We start from the raw sequence: 21,176 nt of genomic DNA on the forward strand, positions 1-21,176 counted from the left end.
AGGGAGACGGATCTAAGATAATTGAAACCAGCTGAGGATCTGTTTTATAGGTCTTTCCCAACCCGTAGTATATGTGAAGCCAAGTTAGAGATGGCAAATGCCTTTTTGGGATAACTATCTTCTCTGGAGACAATACTTTATTTTTAGTGGGTTTTCTCAGTTGATGTAAACTACATACAGCCCAGTTCATTTCTCTGGCTGCCTGTCACTGCCTCATAGAACTCCATGCAGGTGGGACCCTCTAAAAACCCCTGCAATATTGGTTCTACTCTTGGATTCAAAACTGGGTGGGATCAGTTGAAGACAAGGCCAAACCACCTATGAGATACAGTATTTCTGCTCTTTTTCTGGGCTGCATTCACAAGGTGTCTTTACAGCCCTAGGCAGAATAAATTAGCAAACATTGAAAGGGATATAGTTAACGATGTGTGATTAATCCTTTTCTGAGGATTAAGCCCAATTTAGGGGCAGTTGTGCCTAAAGCAGTAAGCATGATCCTTACAGTTCAAAGCCTCTGAGGTTCACCAGTACCCTTTTGTATAATAACTCTTGTTAAAGGGTACTCAGCCTCTTGTCCAGGGTTTGCTTGAGTTTCACAGTCATTCTAAATGAGATACTGCACAAAACACCATCTCTTACCTACAGAAATAAACCAAAGGAAAGGCCTCAACTGTGCCTGTACCTGGATGCAGAGTTCTGGTAGTAGTTCTCATAAGCAGAACAGGTCCTTCCATAAGTCTTTATGCGTCTGAGGCTCTGGGCAGTCCTCCCTGAGTCAATAAGCAAAGGGATGAAATAATCCTGGTGCTGTCGTGACACTGTCAATGGAAGGCTAAGGTTTCTTGGTGGAGCAGGCTCCCAGTCTGGTATTTCAGTACCATCTCTGAGCTGAGCTGATGAGCAAGCAAAAGACAAAGACACAGTGTTATGCAATATTAACAAAAAGACAAATTATGAGACTGAATTCTTCTTTTTTTGGTAACAAATATGGCACATTTTATTTCCCCTTTGCCTCTAATTGCAAAGTGGTGCTTAGCAAACACTCTTTTCAAATCCTTAAACTTATGGCTATAAAATAGAGCACAGCTGGTAAACTGAATATTTTGTTACTGACATGTAGATTTATTACCTCATTGGAATTACCTTGAGTAACAAAAACAACAACAACAACAACAAAAAAAACAACAAACAAACAAACAAACAAACAACAATTAATTTTGCCATCAGTGATATAATTGTCATCCTTCAATTTCAGTGCTGCAGGATGGCAAAGCATCAGCTGTGAGCGGATAATGAATATATAGAGGCTCCCTTCAAATTACAAAATGAAAGTGATAACATCCCTTAATCCCCTCTATGTTCCTCTTTTCAAATATAAGTGTCCAAGAGGGACTATGAGGGACTCCCCACCCTGGCAAAGGCAGGGAGAACCAGAGAGGGAGTATGCACAGCAAATCTTTACCAAGAGAACTCCTCTCACATCCCACACCAGTGTCTCCCCAAAAAACTAAATGTTTTTCAGTGCCTGTTTCTCTGACTTTGCATTTGAGATTTCTTTCAAGGTTTTATCTTACTGTATCAGAGTCACTCCATCAGGCAACCTAGCTAACAAAATATGGTGGGGCAGTGATAGCATTGATTGTTGGGGGAAGAGCAGTCCCTGAGCTCTTCTTAGCTCTGAAATGACTGGGGCACAAACCAAGATGATTTTTTGGAAAAGTGGGCAGGCCACTAGGGAGGACTTTAAGGATGTAGCGAGGCTGTGCAGGGACAAAATTAGGAAGGCCAAAGCTCATCTGGAGCTCAATCTGGCTACTGCCGTTAAAGATAACAAAAAACGTTTCTATAAATACATCAACACAAAAAGGAGGACTAAGGAGAATCTCCATCCTTTACTGGATGCGGGGGGAAAATTAGTTACAAGAGATGAGGAAAAGGCGGAGGTGCTCAATGCCTTCTTTGCCTCAGTCTTTAGCGGCAATACTGGTTGTTCTCTGGATACTCAGTACCCTGAGCTGGTGGAAGGGGATGGGGAGCAGGATGTGGCCCTCACTATCCATGAAGAACTGGTTGGTGACCTGCTACGGCACTTGGATGTGCACAAGTCGATGGGGCCGGATGGGATCCACCCAAGGGTACTGAGAGAACTGGCAGAGGAGCTGGCCAAGCCACTGTCCATCATTTATCAGCAGTCCTGGCGATCGGGGGAGGTCCCAGTTGACTGGCGGCTAGCAAATGTGACACCCATCTACAAGAAGGGCTGGAGGGCAGACCCGGGAAACTACAGCCCTGTCAGTTTGACCTCAGTGCCAGGGAAGCTCATGGAGCAGATCCTCCTGAGAGTCACCGTGCAGCACTTGCAGGGCAAGCAGGCGATCAGGCCCAGTCAGCATGGCTTTATGAAAGGCAGGTCCTGCTTGACAAACCTGATCTCCTTCTATGACAAAGTGACGCGCTGGGTGGACAAGGGAAAGGCTGTGGATGTGGTCTACCTTGACTTCAGCAAGGCTTTTGACACCGTCTCCCACAGCATTCTCCTCAAGAAACTGGCTGCTCTTGGCTTGGACTGGCGCACGCTTCGTTGGGTTAGAAACTGGCTGGATAGCCAGGCCCAAAGAGTCGTGGTGAATGGAGCCAAGTCCAGTTGGAGGCCAGTCACTAGTGGAGTCCCCCAGGGCTCGGTGCTGGGGCCGGTCCTCTTTAATATCTTCATTGATGATCTGGACGAGGGCATCAAGTGCACCCTCAGTAAGTTCGCAGATGACACCAAGTTAGGTGCGTGTGTCGATCTGCTCGAGGGTAGGAAAGGGCAGGAGGATCTGGATAGGCTGCACCGATGGGCTGAGGTCAACTGCGTGAAGTTCAACAAGGCCAAGTGTTGGGTCCTGCACCTGGGGCACAATAACCCCAAGCAGAGCTACAGGCTGGGAGAGGAATGGTTGTAGAGCTGCCAGGCAGAGAAGGACCTGGGAGTGATGGTGGATAGTCGGCTGAATATGAGCCAGCAGCGTGCTCAGGTGGCCAAGAAGGCCAACGGCATCCTGGCTTGTATGAGGAACAGTGTGGCCAGCAGGGCTAGGGAGGTGATCGTCTCCCTGTACTCAGCTCTGGTGAGGCCGCACCTCGAGTACTGTGTTCAGTTTTGGACCCCTCGCTACAAGAAGGACATCGAGGTGCTTGAGCGGGTGCAGAGAAGGGCGACGAAGCTGGTGAGGGGCCTGGAGAACAAGTCCTACGAGGAGCGGCTGAGGGCGCTGGGGTTGTTCAGCCTGGAGAAGAGGAGGCTCAGGGGCGACCTTATCGCTCTCTATAGGTACCTCAAGGGAGGCTGTAGCGAGGTGGGGGTTGGTTTGTTCTCCCATGTGCCTGGTGACAGGACGAGGGGGAATGGGCTTAAGTTGAGCCAGGGGAGTTTTAGGTTAGATGTTAGGAAGAACTTCTTTACTGAAAGGGTTGTGAGGCATTGGAACAGGCTGCCCAGGGAAGTGGTGGAGTCACCATCCCTGGAAGTCTTTAAAAGACGTTTAGATGTAGAGCTTAGGGATATGGTTTAGTGGGGACTGCTAGTGTTAGGTCAGAGGTTGGACTCGATGATCTTGAGGTCTCTTCCAACCTAGAAATTCTGTGAAATTCTGTGATTCTGTGTGAAGATTGTGGGGCCAAGTGTCTGGGTCAGACAGCATCCCCGCAATGCAGATCAGCTTCACCAGCTCACTGTGAGTGTTGTCTCTAGCTACACAGACATCGTTACTTTTTCCATATGAGTTTTTCTCTATGTTACAAAAAAACAAGGTGTTCGAAATGCTGTAGTCCCTTCTCCCTCTGCATTTCACCATGGCGTGGCAGTGGCACAGCATCGGACACTCTTCCAGTGCCATTTGTAATCCCTTCCTTTGGGACACTCAGGGGAGCACAGCTCCAGCCCTGGGACAGTGGTGCTGGTTGACCTACCTGTGGCAAATGAGCAGTTAGTGGCAGCCAAGCATAACAGCACTGGAGTAATAAGGAGGTGAAATGCTACAGCATTAGCAGTCTAAAGAGAAAGCTACAGCTGGCATACAGTTTAACAGAGTGTGACTTTGGTTGAGGATGAACCGAACTAGGAAACATTAAAGTATAGCATTTGGGCATGTAGTGGCAGGGAAATAGCACAAGGGGCAATGAGCTCTTGAAGCTGGGAACTAGAAATGCTGGGCTTTGTTGTTTTGTGCTGCAGTCTTTGCTAAATCAAACATTCAGAGTGGTAGCTGAACTGGCAGCCAAAAGGGAGCAGACTGTGTTGAAGCTGCTTTTCACTGATGTTTCAACAAGCCAGTCTGTTCCTGAGATCAGACTGACAGTTGCTTTTGCTGTTGCTAGGATGTGGCACCCTTAAAAGGGGGCTTTTGGGGAGCTGGGGGCAGGGCTGAAACCATTGAAATTCAGTAGGATCAGTTGACTAAGTCGCTTATGCTCTTTTGGAGACTTCTGTCTAAACTGTGGTAGCACCCAGCACTCAGCAGTGAAAAATGCTGTAGTGGAAGGTTCCAGGAGAGCCTCTCTTGGGCAAAGTTTGCTCTCCTGTGGCACCTTGAACTTCAGGAAACCCCAGCTCCATCAGTCTTCAAGCTGCCCAAAGTAGCTCACCCTGGGGCACCACCAGCTCTGTGTCCCTGCAGACTAGTGAAGCCCTGACCTCTTCCTTTTTTTTTTTTTTTTTTTTTTTTTTTTTTTTTTTTTTTTTTGTGCTGTGTCATGCCTGCATTGCTGAGCAGGGGACATCCATGTCCCAGAATTTGCAATGGAGTGGTTAGAAAGCTCTCCTAAGAGAGAGGAGACACTGAATTCAAACACATTCTATCCAAATCAGGGTAAGGATTTTAACCCCAGTTTTCCACTTAGGGGGTTGAATTAACTTCCAGGCAACAGTGTGGAGGGAGAAGGAGTCTGTCAGCAAACCCCACTGCCTAACATGCATCACTGCTCACTGATACACGAGAATAGGAAGGAAGGATCTGAACCTGGTGGCTAGCTCATGCTGCAAAGGGAGGAACAGCAGAAGCCACCACTTTCCACATACGTACCCCATATTGTCTGTATAAGAGCTTCAGCGAGGGGGACCGAGGGAATGCTAACACATAACATGCTCAGATTTGTTTGAAGTGGATCAGTAAGTTAAGATACAGCTGGGAGGACAGACAAACGCTCACACGCAGGCACACATGGATGGAGGTCACATTAACCTCTATTCCCTAGAAGACCAGGCTAATAAAACATTTTTGCATCATTCTTTCTTTTTTTTTTTTTTTTTTTTTTTCTCCCCTTCTCCCCCCCCATACAGCTGCTTATGGCAGGAGACATACACTCCTTTCAGACAGCAGGCAGGACTCAAACTGGGATCTGTCATTGCATGCTAATATTTGGGGTGAAATCCATCATAATTCATCAATACTTTGGAGACAATCAACATTGCACCTTTTGAAAAGGAATGCCACCTTCTCCAAACCACAGGGCTGACAAGTGCAGCCAGAATGAGCTGCAGCTGCTCCCTCCCAAGCTCTTCATTACAGTGTTTCACCAAAGCTAAGTGTTTTGATTTGGTTCAATAGGCAGGAATGAAACATTTCAACTGAAGAATGTCCAAGCATTTTGTTTAGGTCAAATGAAACATCTCGACCTTTCCGAACATGCTGTTCCCTGAGCAGCTGAATTAATGAAGCCTGGTTTCTAATGACTTTTTCTCTTCATTTGCCTTCCCCATCCCCCTGCCCTGGCATCATGTGGGTTCTCTGATGGCTAATAAATGGGAAGGAGAGGACATCTCAACCTTTTCTTCAGTCTCATGCCTGACTGTCAATTTTCAGAAAACCTACAAGACCTCATCCTTGAGGAGGATCCCCATGCCAACCTGTGAGGGAGAAATTCGTAGCATATATTCCAAAGTTATTAACGTTGTTAGAAAAATGTGTGCATACACACACATACCAGTAACCACGTATCACAATAATCAAAAATCCTTTTGGTTTCCCTCAAAATGTTTGTTTCTATGTTTATCACTAAAACAAATGCCAAAATATCAGAATTGCCCACTGACTAGAAATGCTGGTCAAAACTGTGTTTAATGAGCTGTGTTACATCCCCCTTTTTGCAAGATGTTGACCAACTCCCCTACTATGACTGGCATCATTGTTCTGGTCTATGTCAAAGTAACTAGAGAACATTTTAAAATCTCTGGGGATAAATATGCTCTGCTTCACCACAGACATATGTAACAGAGATTTTTCCCCCTTCTCTCATGAATGTCCCTTGCACAGAGCAGCACTCACACATATTCCCACCCAGCTGCACAGTTTCTTGTCTGACTTGTCATGACTTTCTGTGAAAGCCAAAAAGAGTCTGCGGCCAGACGCAAAGTCAGGGCCTTTGCCCCATCAACAGCACCTTGCTGCAAGACAGCCTGTGTCACTTAGCTCCCCTCTGTCCCACACGGCAGTGCTGCGGGGAAAATGACATGGAGGGGGAGGCAGAGGGCACAGAACCTCTGCTGGCATCATGGCTGCTCTCAGCCCTGGTTGTGATTTGGAAACAATCACAATCCCTTTAACAGATTAGAGCTGGATGCTCACTGTTCAGTAGCTTATTCTGGGCCAATCACTGCTCCAAGAACATGTACACACATCTTTCCACAAACTTCTAGGCATCAACAAACTGCTTGGAGCACCGTTACAGATTTTTCTGCAGAAGAAAGCTAAGCCTACTGCAATATAAGGTGAAAACATAAGGTTCTTTTTAAATGTGGGGTCCTTATTGTAGCCATAAACATTGTGAAACACAAGCTCAGATAAAACTGGAATACTCTCTACTGCCTGAGTGCCCTCCTCCCACTTGCATATTTGGAAATATGATCAGTCCCAGCTAGAGGGTGGGATATGAAGTAGGATGTTGGCTTCTCTCTTCCATAAGCTGAAGTATCATCAAAGCCTGCTCTCAAGCTAAAGGGTTATATTTTCATAACTGTGTGCATATAATGGACTCTCTTTGCCTGTACATGGCAGACAAACCTTCCAATGCTTACCTATGGTTCTGCTTTGCAAAGTGTGGGCTAGGCCATGAGATTGTGCTGAACTGGATGACTCTATGGTCCCCGTGACAGAGGCAGAATGAGACCAGTCCACAAAGGACATGTCTGAAGAATACGTTGACACATCCACTGTTGAGCATGGAGTGATTGAGCTTGTAACTGATACATCGGAGGACAGTTGGAAGGCTGTTGTCTCAGTTCTGTAAGAAAAAAATGACCCTTTAGTAATCTTTCAAGTATATATTGATTTATTTGTCTATTAAATAAATACATAAATGACAGCATGATCTTATATGGGGACAAGCCATATCATTGCCAGAGCGATAACCTCCCAACCTATTCCTCATTTTAAATTAGATACAGTCCTGGGTGAGCAGTACTACATCACGATAGAGCCAACAAAGCTATCTTCATCTCTGAGCAATAGGCTTATGCTGTCTAATGTGTTTGCATGTTGAGTTGTCTACATGTATTTGTCACATCCTGCCACCTGGGCAAATCTCTATCAGTGATGAGATCTTTACATACCTTTAGGCTACCAAAGCTGCCAGGCTGTGGCAGCTTTTGGCTGAAATCTATAACTCTAATTCTTTCCTGTATGTCACCATGGACAGGAGCAGACAAGAGCTGAGCATGTAGTGCCTGCTCCTTGGGTCAGATGAACCTAAGCCAGTTCCCACCTGGAAGCAACCTTGCCAAGTCAGTACAGCACCATGTCCTAACCAATAAATTTGCTTATCATAACCACAGCTCTGAAGGTTTTGGATCAAAGTTGGCTTATGATCATCCTGCTGGGAGCACAAACAGAAGGATTTGGATTTGTCTGCACTTTGTTGTTGTTGTTGTTTCAACGTGCTGCCTGTATGTGCTGTTCCTTTAGAAGGATGACCAGACTGGTTTCAGAGGCTCCTGATAATTTGCCAGCATAGTTAGGCCACAGAGCCACACAGTTTGTAAACATCTTCAATCACAATACAATAGGAATTTCTGAGTTCCCCATATTAAGTCCTTCAGTTGAAAGTCTTTGTGCTTCCCTTTAAGTTAAATAATTATGTGGCTCATTACGTAATTGAGAGGATATGGCAGAACTCCTTACTGTGGCACTGAGAGGTGCTGCTGCAGTCAGGACAGTTCAGGGAAGGGAGGAGATGAAGTGTGGTGTTGTCCCTGATCTAGTTTAGGCTTGTGGGACAGGATGTGGGGAATTTTCCAAGAGCCTAAGAAGGGTGTGAACTGCATGTCTTGTGAGGACAGCATGCTGCCCAAGCAAAAGTTACTCTTCTCTGAAGCATAATTTCATAATTTCAATTGCATGCCTGTAAATGCAGAGGCAGCCTCTGCACACACAGCAACTGACACTCTCAGGGCTTCACCAGAAGCTTCAACTATGAAACAAGATACCAGGAAAAATGTCACAGTTCATATGACATTGACACATGTAGGGCTTTTTAAATTAGAAAATTCAAAGCTTAGCAGCATCTGTTGTAAACTTCCAAGGAAGAAAAAGTGTGTGTGTGTATTCATCCCTGTAAATACTCCCGAAAACACTATTTTTGGTCATGGCAACACAGCTGAGGCTGACCATACACAAACTGTCTTTCAGGCCACATTGGCAGGAAAAGGGTTTCCTTCCCAAGCATCTGGCTTTCATCTGGGCAGGTATGCTTGGTCAGGCTGTTTATTTTATGAACTCCACCTGCATTTACATACATATGCCTCTGTCTGTGAGGGCTGGTAGGGCAGAGAGTTTACAGTACATTGAAGAATTTCAAAATGAACTTAACTACCTCCTTCTTCCAGCTACGGTGGCACAATTCTAGAGCAACTGCAATAATTTCAGTGTGATGACTCGTAGACTTACACAGGTGTGAGAGCACAGCTGCACACAGATCAAGGCTCTTGTAAGTGCCAGCTCATCGAAAGCATGCACAGAAACTGGCAATCCCTGAGTCTAATAAACCTTTATTTTGGAATGGGTGCTATCCACAAGCATTAGACATAAAAATATATCATGAAATCTAAAATACAGGTAAATTTGTTGTGCTCTTTGTCCTGGATAGAACAAGAGGATGATAAAATGTCCACCCCACCCTGCTGTTGCTTAGAGTACAAAGCTCAATGCCTGTACTCTGTGCTGCGATTAAACAGAGGAGTGGACTGCAGTCTCCCTGCATTAGAGGAGACAGCTAATGACAGCAGTTGTACTATGGATGACACATCACAATCAAAACCACTTCAATTTGTTTTGCCTGCAATACTCTGCAGTTACCAGTCAGAAAAACAGATGATAAGCCTGTGTTGATTAAAATGTCAGGGGAGCTCTTAAGTTTATCTGCTAGTCAGTGGTTCCAGCAGACATAAAAGAATAAGCTTTATATACTATATAAATTATATATTTATAATATGTTCTGTTTTATGTTATATGTATTTTATGAAATTATCAGTGTGCATATACAGATACCTACATATATAATGTTTGTGAAAAAGTGAGTTCTTAGCAAGATTCAGCAGGCCAGGCATTGCTGCCTGAAATCAGCAAGTTATATCAGGATAAAAAGTGCCATTTGTGAGGGGGGGATCAAATCAGTGAGGCCAGCTTGATTTGAAAACTTGTTCCTTGCTCCTCTAGCCTTTCTAACCAGAAGAGCACAGACAGGATATGTTTACTGATCTATGTGCAGCCCCAACATTTTCCTTCAAGTAATCTCTTCCTTTTGGCAATGACTGAAACATGACCTTTAATTTTGTGGAGTCTGGCACCACAGCGAACCCCCTCCCCTCCACTCTAGTGTGCAGATCTCAAGCATGTGCAGTTTCAAACTACAGGGAGCAGTAAAAAGAGTGCCACACCAGTGAAACTCATGCCTGCTCCAGTTCTGCTACTGACTGTTAGCTGGAACTGGAGTGCAAAGAAGTCTTGTTAAGTGGATACAGTAAGCAGAAAGCAAATTGGCATGGTAATTTCAGTAATTTCTCTCACCACTGCTTTTCCTCTGCGTTTTCCAGGCACAGCCCTTCCAGCAGGTGCTTGTGGCCTGTCTTGCTTTGCTCTAATAAAAGGAAGCAGTTCTCTTTAAGATTAAATGTTCAGAGAACAAAATAAAGTGATGTGGAGCTGGGTTAGGAGGCTGGGTATAAACTTCAGCAGTGCCAGCTGAAGGTTCCCACTCTACAGAGTCTATTTCAGTCAGGAAAAGGTCAGAGATGGGGTGAGCGTGCATTAGCAAGCCTGTATAGGCTGCTTTGCCTTGAGTGAGTCTCTGTGCCTCCCAAACAAAGGCTTTCTGCTAATTCAGCATGCAGAGGAACACAAGCTGGCTTGGAAGAAAACAAAGAGGCTAAAAAGGGCTGGTTTGGGCCTTTTCTCAAAGCCTGAGAAAAATGGGGATCCACTGCAAGCTCTACCATGTAGGCTCATGGGTACTTCTGAAATAAGCATGGACAAAAGATTCAACAGCATGTGAACACCAAGCTGTGCTCTGTGAGGTTAGATGGGGTAGTAACAACAGGTCTCTCCAGAAAGGGAGAACTGGTAGGAACTTGGGAGGCGAAAGTGCATCTTTTGTGGCTTTTCTGTGGCTTTTTGACCAACGTGGCAATGTAACACTCTGTCATCTTATTTAAAAAGAGCCTCTACAAATCTGATACTCTTTTTCCTGAGGTAGAGGACTAATTAGCTGTGAGGGGTGGTGGCGGAGACCTTTCTTTGCCTACTTTAAAACTCAAAAAATCTGGGCCTGACATCTGCATATTCAAACAGTGTTAAAACAGATGTGCAACAAATCAGGAGAAAAGGTGAACAGACACTGATTTTTTTTTCAGTTAGCTCTCTCATCTGTTTTCTTCTCCAGGCACATTTCTGGGTAACTCAATTTCACTTTCCAGGAAGACAGGCTCCTCTTGAGCCTCCTTCTGTGCTTTCTTCTTGGCAAGAGGATCTCGTGCATCCTAAGAAAGCAATCACAAGAAATCAGGGGGAGAAAGGATTTTAAGCTTGTGATTGTGTCACACCATTTATCCGAACACAGATTTCAGATCTGAAAAAAAGAAAAGTTCGTTCATATTTTGATTATTGATCAAATGTTTTACAAGTTTGGCTACATATAGCAGTGAATTTATGAATGAGATAGGAAGGTGGCCCTTTGAACTGTAGTCTTTCAGAAGCAGTCCTCCATTCATTAAATCTTAAAAGTCAGCCATTTGCCATCAGTTCCTTAGGTAAGTATGTACCTTCATATGTCATTTAAGTAATGGTGAGATCATTTATAATCAATAGTCACTATAGTTAATCACAGTGCAGGAAAGATAAACAGAGCTAATGTTTCAGTGCATCACTTGATGTAGAGGGAATGAAAGTTCTCTTGTACCTACATACACAAAGGAAGTTCCTAAAATAACCATACAATAGTGTGTACTTTAAGGACAAAACAGTAAAATCCCAAATTTGACCAAACCAAACTAACCTCACAGCTCTCAGCCAGGAAAAAGCTGAGAGAAGCGGTGTTTCCTCATACTCAAGGGTTACACTGGTCTGTTGGGAGATGGTCATCACAGGACAGCATGAGCCAGGTAAACTATGTCATACACACAACAGAACAATTTGCTCATTGACCATCTTGACCTTCTTTAGTTTCTGTATGAAGGTAGTATTCTTGTACTCTGCAAGTGAATTGAGCTACTTCTTAGCTCAAGTAGGACAGGTCACTGCCCCAGTGATGAGCATCACATTTCCAGTGTCACTATTTTTCTTTTACCAAGAGAAACACCTTCAGAATTTTATCACAGTAGCATCTCAAATAATTTGTGAAATCAGTAACATAAACTACGGTTTCAAAGATTAAGAGATTCCGTATTAATTATGTACACACAATACATGGCAGTTTAAACATAACTGGAAAACAAATCTTAAATCAGACTTGTTCGTAACAGCCCCTGGAGGTCTCATCCTCCTCCGCAATAAATGAGTAGGTCTGCTGACATCTATGTGGTCCGATAACTGCCCAATCAGTGTACAGGAGAAGTGAACTTGTGACTGTTACACTACACTAAAGTTGGTAGCATGAGTTTTACAATGTAAATATTTTGAAAAAAAGAGAACAACCAACTCAATGCTAAAATAATATAACTTGTCATGGTCAAGAAACTAACAAAGGAAACTTTGCAACATAAAACCCAACAGTGCCACAATATGCTTATAAACAGAACTAGTTATTCTGCCTTAAAAGACACATCCTAAATGCCAAACACATCGTTCGTAACATATAAACAAGGACAAGAAATAAACTTAGGAGTCACGATTTCCACCTCAGGGAAAGACGATTTATCTAGCTAATGTAAAGGAAGTTTTGCCTTTACTCTGATTGGAGTGATGCCATTTATGACCTCATTTAAAAATAAATCTAGGCTATTGTTCATACATTTCTGAATCACAGAGACAGACCAAGTGAAGCTAACTGAGGTAGCCTTTAGGAGAGCCAAACCTGAACACATCTACAGTTTTTCCTTCCCCAGATCTTTTCCTGATGTTCCTTCCGCAAAATAATGACCGCATGTCTGCAAAGGCCTGCCTGAGCTGCCACTGCTGCCGGCCAAGCTCCTCTCCCTGCTGGCAGAGCAGCTTGAGGCCAGGGCTGGCTGGCTGTTCACGTTCAGATAAGCAAGTCCTGCTGGCGGCCAGCTCTGCTGTGGGGCCCTGGAGGTGCTTCCAGCCCACCTACCCCACCACCTGCCAACCCTCTGCTTGCGCTGCTTACTTGCTTGTTTTACTGCTGATATACATTTCTGTTTTGATATACACTTCTATTTGGGGTTAAAAGTGCCGTAGGGAGGAAGTGTAGGAATTCATTTAAAAGAGCGTGCACTGCCCCATCCATGTGGCTGCTGTGCATTTTGGGAAAGCAATGGCAGAGCTGGAAATCTGGGTGCCCAGCTCCTGCCACCAAGCCTTGAGTGGTCAAAGAAAATGGCAGGTGATGGGTTATTACAGTGAGGGTCACCCTGGTTTTCACACTCACCATTCAAAACACCTAGGGTATCCAGAGAGAACCCTCAATACCTTTCTCGGGAACGGTGAGATATTGTTGTTGCAGGCTTCTCTTCACAGCATTTATTCTATCAGTACAAGAATTAACCTTTTCAGTCTGAATGAAGGGGAAGGTAGGGAACCTGCTGTCTCCATCCTCTGGCTGCAGCTGAATGCCAGAATGGAAATGGCAAGAGACATCTACATTAGCCCAAGCCCCTACCACAGCTTAGCGGAAGGGCTGGCAATATTGCAGCCCCCCCGAGCCATGCCACTCACACAAAAAGCTGCTCAGGATGTCAAGCCAACCACTCCTCCCTCCACAGAGAGATCAGAACCTTTGGCTGTCCCATCACTCCAGTGCCACCACCTGTGCAAGAACTGTCTACAGACTCTGGGGCTGGTGTGGCACCAATGGCTAGGCTGGGGGAGTAGGGAAATCCTGAAGCCCACATACCTTTTCCCTTCTCCTCCACACCTGCACTGGGGAGTTCAGGATGACTGCCGCATTAACAAGAGGCAACCTCGGAATTAAACTCAGAGCTTTTGATTTCTTAGTTCTACATGGCAGACTAGCAAAGGGGACAATAATAATTAACCCTGCCTCCTAAATGTTAATTACAAAGGCATAGGTTTGATATCAGACAGCTCAATTCTAGTGAACTTTAATTAACCTGAAAGTCTAGCCTTATTTTATGCTAAGACTTATTATTAGATAAAAGAAAATATTCTGATGTTTAGATTTGAAACACATGTAATCTATGTTTGCAAGTTGAGGTAGAGGAATTGTTTGTTTGATACAAAAATATTTTGCTTGAATACACAGCTATTTCAGTTTTATTTTGAATTCATGAGTTATTACCATTATTTACTAATTTTGCTAATATTTTAGTATATAGAGCACAGCTTTTGGGAGACTCATACATGATAAGACTATTGCATATATATTTAAATCTTATGTATATGCCTTCACCTAGGGGCAGCTCAGGTTAATCGAATGCTGATTGAGCGTTCAGTTTACCTGAGCACTTCAGATGGGTCTACATTCATCACTTCCAGGGTGAAAATTCATCTTGCTCTCAGGAGTTGTTTCCTAATCAGCTGACGGTTCAATTCAGTTGGTTGTTCCCTCTGACCTTCCTATGGCTGACTGCATTCTTTGCCTCCCAGTCACACTAATTGACCTCTTAGTCAAAAATATGCCAGGTTTTGGTACTCTGCTCACAGCTAATTGCACCCTCATGGACAATTTTGGCTGAGCATTTTCCAGTATAGGCACTGAGAACAGTGTCTTAGGAGGCATTTCAATTAGAGTATAAGTAGAAATAATCTGTATGAAGGCAGTGCATGTTGTCACACAATCACACACTAGCAAGCTAGACAGGCACAGCAATTAACAAATGGGTCTGTGCAAGATTTTGGGGAGAGGGTGCAATTTGCTCTTTATAAATAAACACAGTAGTTTAAACACCATCTTATCAACCCATTTTTCTGCTGTCCAGTGCCAAACTAGTACCCCTCCACAAAAAATTATTGACATATTTAGTCATCTCTGTCAGTTGTCATAGTTAGGTTTTGTTAGAAAAAGCCCACTGTGTTGCCCATGGCTGATGGAGAGAGATTCACTCCAGCACCTCAGCTGTCCACTGCTGCGTGACATTCACATGGGGACACACACTCTTCAGAGGTGCCATCCAAAATGAGAGTTATTAGGAACCAGTGAGATCTGGATTAGGCTATAATTTAAAATGAGGGTGTCAAGTAGTTGCCCAGCTGTCATTAAAAATTAAAATAATACTGCATGTCTAATTTGCACAAACAGCAGGGAACAATTAGAATAGCACTCAGAAACTTATCTTTGTCATGAAAAGTGTATGTTGCCAGAAGAGAGGAATTAATTTGGAAAAGTGCACTCTAGTCAAGACATTGTTTCCATTATGTGTTACTCAGGTAAATTAAACGCTATATAAAGTTTATCCAGGATTGTTAAAGGCTTGTTTGCTATCAAGAAATAATTTCTTAAGAATAGACCTGTCTGAAACATTGAGGAAATTCAGCATATAAAAAAAAGCAAGAAGCTTGCTTTCTGAAAATATGTATGGTCCTTTATATTTGGAGATTTATCTAGGTTTTTGTTATAGACCTAGCTTTAAAGGTATATACTTTTGCATATATGATCTTATTCCGGATGACTCTCCAGAAATGTGAAGCACATCAGACAACACGCTTAGGAAGCACGAAAACTCAAAATCTGAACAGCATTCCTTCTGCCCAGCTTTCCCAAGAGATTTACTTGTACTCATCTGCACCCAGTACAAGCCCTCAAACCCCACCTGCATGCTCACAGGTGGAGCTACCTGAAACCCCTCCTGCAATATAATACCTTTCCTGGGGCAGGCAGCCATGCTGCCAGCCCCGTCCAAGAAGACCCAACACCTGCCTGCAAACCCGGGGGGCCTGAAAAGGATCTGTACTATGCATGCTTTGGCAAGTGCAAAGATTTAGGCCTTAGGATTTGGAAGATAAGCTTGATATAAACTTCAGAGTGGCTGTGAGGTTCTTTCATTGGCTACAAACAGGGCTTTGTACTTCCTGACAAGTGGGACTTTAAATCCTCAGCAAGGATCCTTTGTTTCTTGAAATGTAATTGTAATTTTGCAGTAGCTCGAATTGCATTAAAAAAAATGAATCTTTTGATGATTCCTGTATTAGGGCTGAGGTAGAGCTTGGTGGGGCTGCCAGTTTGAAGGGAGATGTGACAGTAGTACTGCACCAGTGTGCATCATCCAGTGTATGCCCTTCTGGGAACCATTTGCAGAGAAAAGCAGAGTCTGATACCTTCATTCCAATTGAGCTATTAAACATCACAGTTCATCAATGAGATTGTTCACATTCTCTAATATCCAGAAATCAAGGTATAAACACAAAGTTGAGATTTGGTTCAGGCTGATTTCTAAAATAAAATAAAATAAAATAAAATAAATAAATAAATAAATAAGACTACTACTTTGGTTCAGAATATTTATTCTTTTTTAAAAAAACTTTCCTATAATTATTAAATTAATATCAGTAATAATAATACCAGTAATATTCTGATAACGTCTTTGCTTTGTAGAGTTTGAAGGGACAGCAGAGGGCATATGTGGTCTTACAACAAGGAAAAACCTATTTGAAAGAGAAAGTTTTTGGAAGTATAAAGTTTGGTATCTTTTCCTGAGATACGAAGCACTGGGGGAAAAGGGTTATTCTTGTCCAGTTAATTAAATCTCGGCAACAAGAGTGAGGCTGCCTTTAAAGGTGCTATTAGAAACTGAGCAGACAAAACAGCTTTATAAACCACCTGCCAGCAGAACAGAAGCAGTATGCCACTTTGAAGTCTGATCATTATGAGATAGTGTAAAACCCAGCTAACAGCCCTCAGTGACGCCTTGCCTTGTCTTGCTGGAGGCGCCTGCCCAGGCAGGGGGGCACCGTGCTCTGCCCCTGGACGCAGGGCACTTGCCTTGGGGAGCTGGGTGTCTGACAGCTGGTGAAGCTTTAGCCTACTGCAACAGAATTTGGTTCACAAAATGCCTACGTTTAAAGCTTGCCTCTGTTGCTGGTATGTCAGAGAGAAGATGCAGCATCCCAATATTCCAGGTGTGCCTTGTCCCATTTCCAGACTACCTCTGTTAGGACCTGTGAAGTGCTGTAGACTCAGACGTGTTGCTAAACTCAGGACTTGAGCACAAAGGAAAGGGACTGGCCAGACCTGTGTGGGGAAAAGCTTTTGAGGCTGAACAAACATATCGCATTGCTGCTATCTTTCCCTAAGTCCAATTTTCTCTAAAGTCTCTCATTGGTGAAGTGCTGCTGGAGTACCTTCAGGATCCAGTGTACAGGTGGAAGTGGTGGCAGCTTGGAGAACATATTTGTCATGCAGTCCTGGCCCATATCCAGCTTTTCTGGGTGAATGTGCAGGTTCTGCTGAGCAGGGTGTTGCTATGACTACTCCCTTAGCACTACCTGAGCCCACTGTATGCAAAAAGCAGCCTGGCAGATGTTTAGGCAAAGCCCAGTCAGCGCAGCTAATGCAAGGCAGGCCTGCTCCGAGTCATGATCGGATGGACAGTGACTACAAACATACCACATGAAGGTATAATGGGGGACATGCAGTTAATGCAGACACCGCCTGGGAGAAGAAGGCTGCAAGATTCAGCTGATTTCTCCACCAGTTCTATTTCAGGTGGCACAAAGAGCCAGCTCCTGGCTGCACGCAGCATACTGTGCTGAGGGAGACAATAATTAATGTACCAGCAGGATCATTAACACTGCCCAGGGGTACTCCTGCTTCCGTGCATATTTTCTGCTCCTCACAGTCTTTTTTTAACTTGTGTTTTATATAGGTGGCTTAGTATCACCATGCACTGCCTGCCTTGTTTTGTTTTCAGCCATTCACAGGCATTCGAAAATTCAATCAAGAGCTTTAGGTCTCAAACCTAAGAAGCTCAAAGACAGACTGGAAACACCCTTTTCAGGTTGTGAAAGCACTGTTTTCAAGACTTGGGTTGGCAGGAAAAATTTGATCACATGCATGTATCTGAGTAGAAGATATTCACTCGAAATATCTTTGTGTGAAAATTTGGTTTTCTGTTTTTGAGTATTCCACAGCATGAAGGCAATACATATAACTCAGAGGGTAAAGAAGGGGCTTTCATCACAGCAGTAAAATGGGCCTCCAAACTTTAAAACCTCTTCCATGCACCATTTCTGACTCCCTCAAGCAGAATCTCTCACTGCAACACTAATTCTCATGAACAAGGGGTAAAAATGGGCTGGGCATCTTGGAGTGGTGCTTACTTCATGATCCAAACCATTTTCATGTGCCATTTTGCCACAGTGGCAAAACTTTGTGTTGCTCCATGGCTATGAGCATACCATAGCCATGGGCAGGCAAGAACAGCCTCAGGACCTGCACCTTGCAGACTGGGACTGAAGCTGTGACAGTTGATCCTGTTCCAGTTTCCTGCCGCAGCATCAGCACAAATTGCCTCATGGCTAAACATCTCAGGAAAGACAGGGAAGTTATTTTTCAGAACAGAAAAACAATTTAAAAATATATTGTTGAAAGATGATGTGCAAATAAAGGCCATTATATAAAGTAGCCACGTATATATGTATATATATACACACATACAAATAAATAAATGGGAAAGTTATCAATTGTGTCATGATTCTGAGTTATGTCACTGGAGATAGACAAGAAATAGCTCAAGTGCCAATTAAAATTAAAATATTTATTTATTTATTTATTTATGTATTTTCCTTTGGAAACCAACAAGTGAAGAAATATTATCCTGACCAAAACCATTAACTGGAACTCCCACACTAACCTTCAGAAACATATACTTTCTCCCAAGACCAGCAGGAACTCCTCCAGCAGGTATAACCACATGACAAAAACCCCTCCTTTCCAGAACAGAACAAGATGCCCGGCATTCTCCAAGTACATCCCTACCTCCCGTCCCTGGCTAACTCCCACAATAGTTTCCTTGGATGCATGAAGATTTAAATGGGCTGCCCTCTCCTAAAATAAATTCTTCTGTGTGACGTTGGTTTTTGTATTTTATATGCTATTTCTCTGGTGGAATAAAAATTCAGATTATGGTGTTGTAGAAAGCTATTACAGTGATAACATCTTCATGCTGTGTTTGGTTACACTGCAGCAAGCATGTTTTAAAAGATGAGAAACTTTTAGAGCATTATTCCTCTGAAGACAGCTATTATTATTATGAGTTGCATTTATTCCTAGAAGCCCTACTGAGATTGTACTAGGCAGCTTTGAAATCCACAATGAGACTCAGTGGTGCTCAGATGTTTTTCTCATTCTGACACATGGAGCTAACAAAGGCAGAGAGGCAACTTAGGCACAGAGACTCATGCAGCTTGCTCAAGGGTGGCTCCTGTAGGAATAAAAACACATGTCATGACTCAGGTACAGTCCTCATTCAATAAACTTTGAATCATCTCTGCTTCTACTCTGCAGTTTGAATTACTTCTGATAGCTTGTACTGAGAAAACATTTATCAGTCCTTTCGGGTTCAATCATACAGGGTACAGATCTGTACCACTGGAATATCACGCTTATGTAGCCTTCAAAGGCTGCAAAAGCTTTCAAAGAGGCTTCGGTTCAGTTGCTAGAGGGGAGATGAAGAGAAATACATGTGCATGAAATGAAGCTGCATGAGGAAGTCTTGTGGGTGTTTGCAATTCCATGTGTTTCAGCACTATGTGGTTTGTTCCTCTTTCCAGGTGCAAATGATGTTCTCTGGTGCAAAATGAGGTAGGCAAAGGTTCCCATGCCTGCCAAAAGGCTAGTTTCACAATTTGAACTAAGCCACTTCGGTAATATTCACGATGCAATATTCACCAAAACAAGAAGCTTATTTCAGGAGTAATTTAGGTTCACTAAACTGCTCTGGATCCTAAACTGCTCTGAAGTCTATGCTCATGATTCAGAGGAACATCAGTTCCTGAGGGACTCTCATGTCTTGTGTCCACATTCCTGCATCTGTAGAAGGACAGTTATGTTTTGTGCATTCCTATAAACCTAACAACCTATAGAAGTATTATCTAAATGCAAGCTCCATGCAGTTTTCAAACTCACAGGCAGTTTTCAAATGAATGTTTCTATGTCTCTGGTGAGTGTGTGTGCATGTGCATAAGGGCACAAGATGTGTTTCAGCAACCATCTTGGTGCATTCTGATGGGTGGCAAAGGATACTTTCAACTGGCCTTCTATTAAACAACAAATAATTACATATGTAGGCATTTTTACTTGACTTATAGATATATTTTTCACTTGGTGCATGTGTAAGTTTTATTATTAACCCTGTGGAAGCCACTGAGCTGAAAGGAAAGAAAGGTTAGATTGAGAAGTTGATAGGACAGGAAAATGCTTTTCTTCAAAGATTAATCAGATTTTAAATTAGGTGATGAAAGTAAAAAGAGCATGTGGAAAGGATCAGAGTAAGTACATTCTTTATCTTCAAAGAACCTCCAAAAAGTAATAAGCAAAGTTCCTGCTCTCCTGGAACTGGAACAAGCTCAAATGTGTATTACAGAAAGAATGGGATTTCCAGAAGTTTTCATGGGTGGCCTAAAGCCTCCTCCACTGAGCACTGACCTGAGCGAGACCATATGGGGGCCATGTGAACACTGGAAAATCCCACAACAGGCTCTTGTGCTGAGGAGCAGCTGCTAACAGAGGATGGTGAGGGTCCCTGCAGAAGAGTTACAGCCTAGAAGATGAGGCTGAAAAAATTTACTGCTCCTCAACTCTTTTCCCTGATGGACACATCTCCTTGCACTAGCTCCACAGGCTCTCCCCACTTTCTGTAGCCAGGGGGGATGGGACAGGTGTACTGCAGAGAGACAGTGTCCTCCTCTGTTCTGCCAGGTTGTTTCTCCCCATCCAGCACAGGGAAAATGACTCCCACTGTTATAGCAATCCCTTTCTGTTTAATATTTATAGCAATCTCTTTCCACTTAATTCTAAGTACAGACCCCAAGAACTATCTTTTCTCAAATGCCTGCACAGCCAGAACCCTTGGGCAGGAATTTTCTCTGGGAGATGAGCTCAACGAAAAATACATAAAAAGACGCAATTTCTTGTGTGCTGAAAGAGGTCATTATTAGTCCTCTCCAGGAACCAGCACAGGAACTGCTTCTCAGGCTTTGTTCCTTACCCAGTGTATCAGTGCCTCTCTCCCCTCTCTGAAGGGCAATGTACACTACAGTGACCAGTACTAAGGCTGAGCATACATTCTCACATGTCCACCACTTAGCACCAAGTGAAAAAAAAGTGAAAAAGGAGTATTTATTAAAATTACTAGCACATTTGATGAAATATCTGTATCAATTAATTGCTGATAAGTAGTTCAAAGCTGACTCAGAAATGAATTAATAATTTAACACTAATAACTTATTCAATAAATTTAGCCCCATTTGTCTCTGTCTGAAATGACTTCCCAAGAGTTATCATCTTTTTGTGTCCAGGCAAGGATCTTCAAATCTATCTTTGAAATTACTTCAGATCTTTCCCTCCCTTGAAAC

General features: G+C 43.3%; 1 protein-coding gene across 1 annotated transcript in view; it reads right to left on the bottom strand.

The window, feature by feature from the left end:
- The window catches only part of LMNTD1 (lamin tail domain containing 1), a gene marked incomplete at its 5' end in the record, with an annotated part of 75,306 nt that extends 63,631 nt beyond the window's left edge, over nucleotides 1-11,675 (bottom strand). Inside the window, 5 exons of the mRNA XM_084537008.1 lie at nucleotides 683-893; nucleotides 7,055-7,260; nucleotides 8,418-8,445; nucleotides 10,939-11,008; nucleotides 11,646-11,675. Coding sequence (XP_084393134.1) covers nucleotides 683-893; nucleotides 7,055-7,260; nucleotides 8,418-8,445; nucleotides 10,939-11,008; nucleotides 11,646-11,675 — 545 coding nt within the window. The remainder of the gene's footprint in view (nucleotides 1-682; nucleotides 894-7,054; nucleotides 7,261-8,417; nucleotides 8,446-10,938; nucleotides 11,009-11,645) is intronic.
- Nucleotides 11,676-21,176: the final 9,501 nt, after the last annotated feature.

The sequence above is a fragment of the Aythya ferina genome (genome assembly GCF_964211825.1).
Source record: "Aythya ferina genome assembly, chromosome: 1".
NCBI lineage: Eukaryota > Metazoa > Chordata > Aves > Anseriformes > Anatidae > Aythya > Aythya ferina.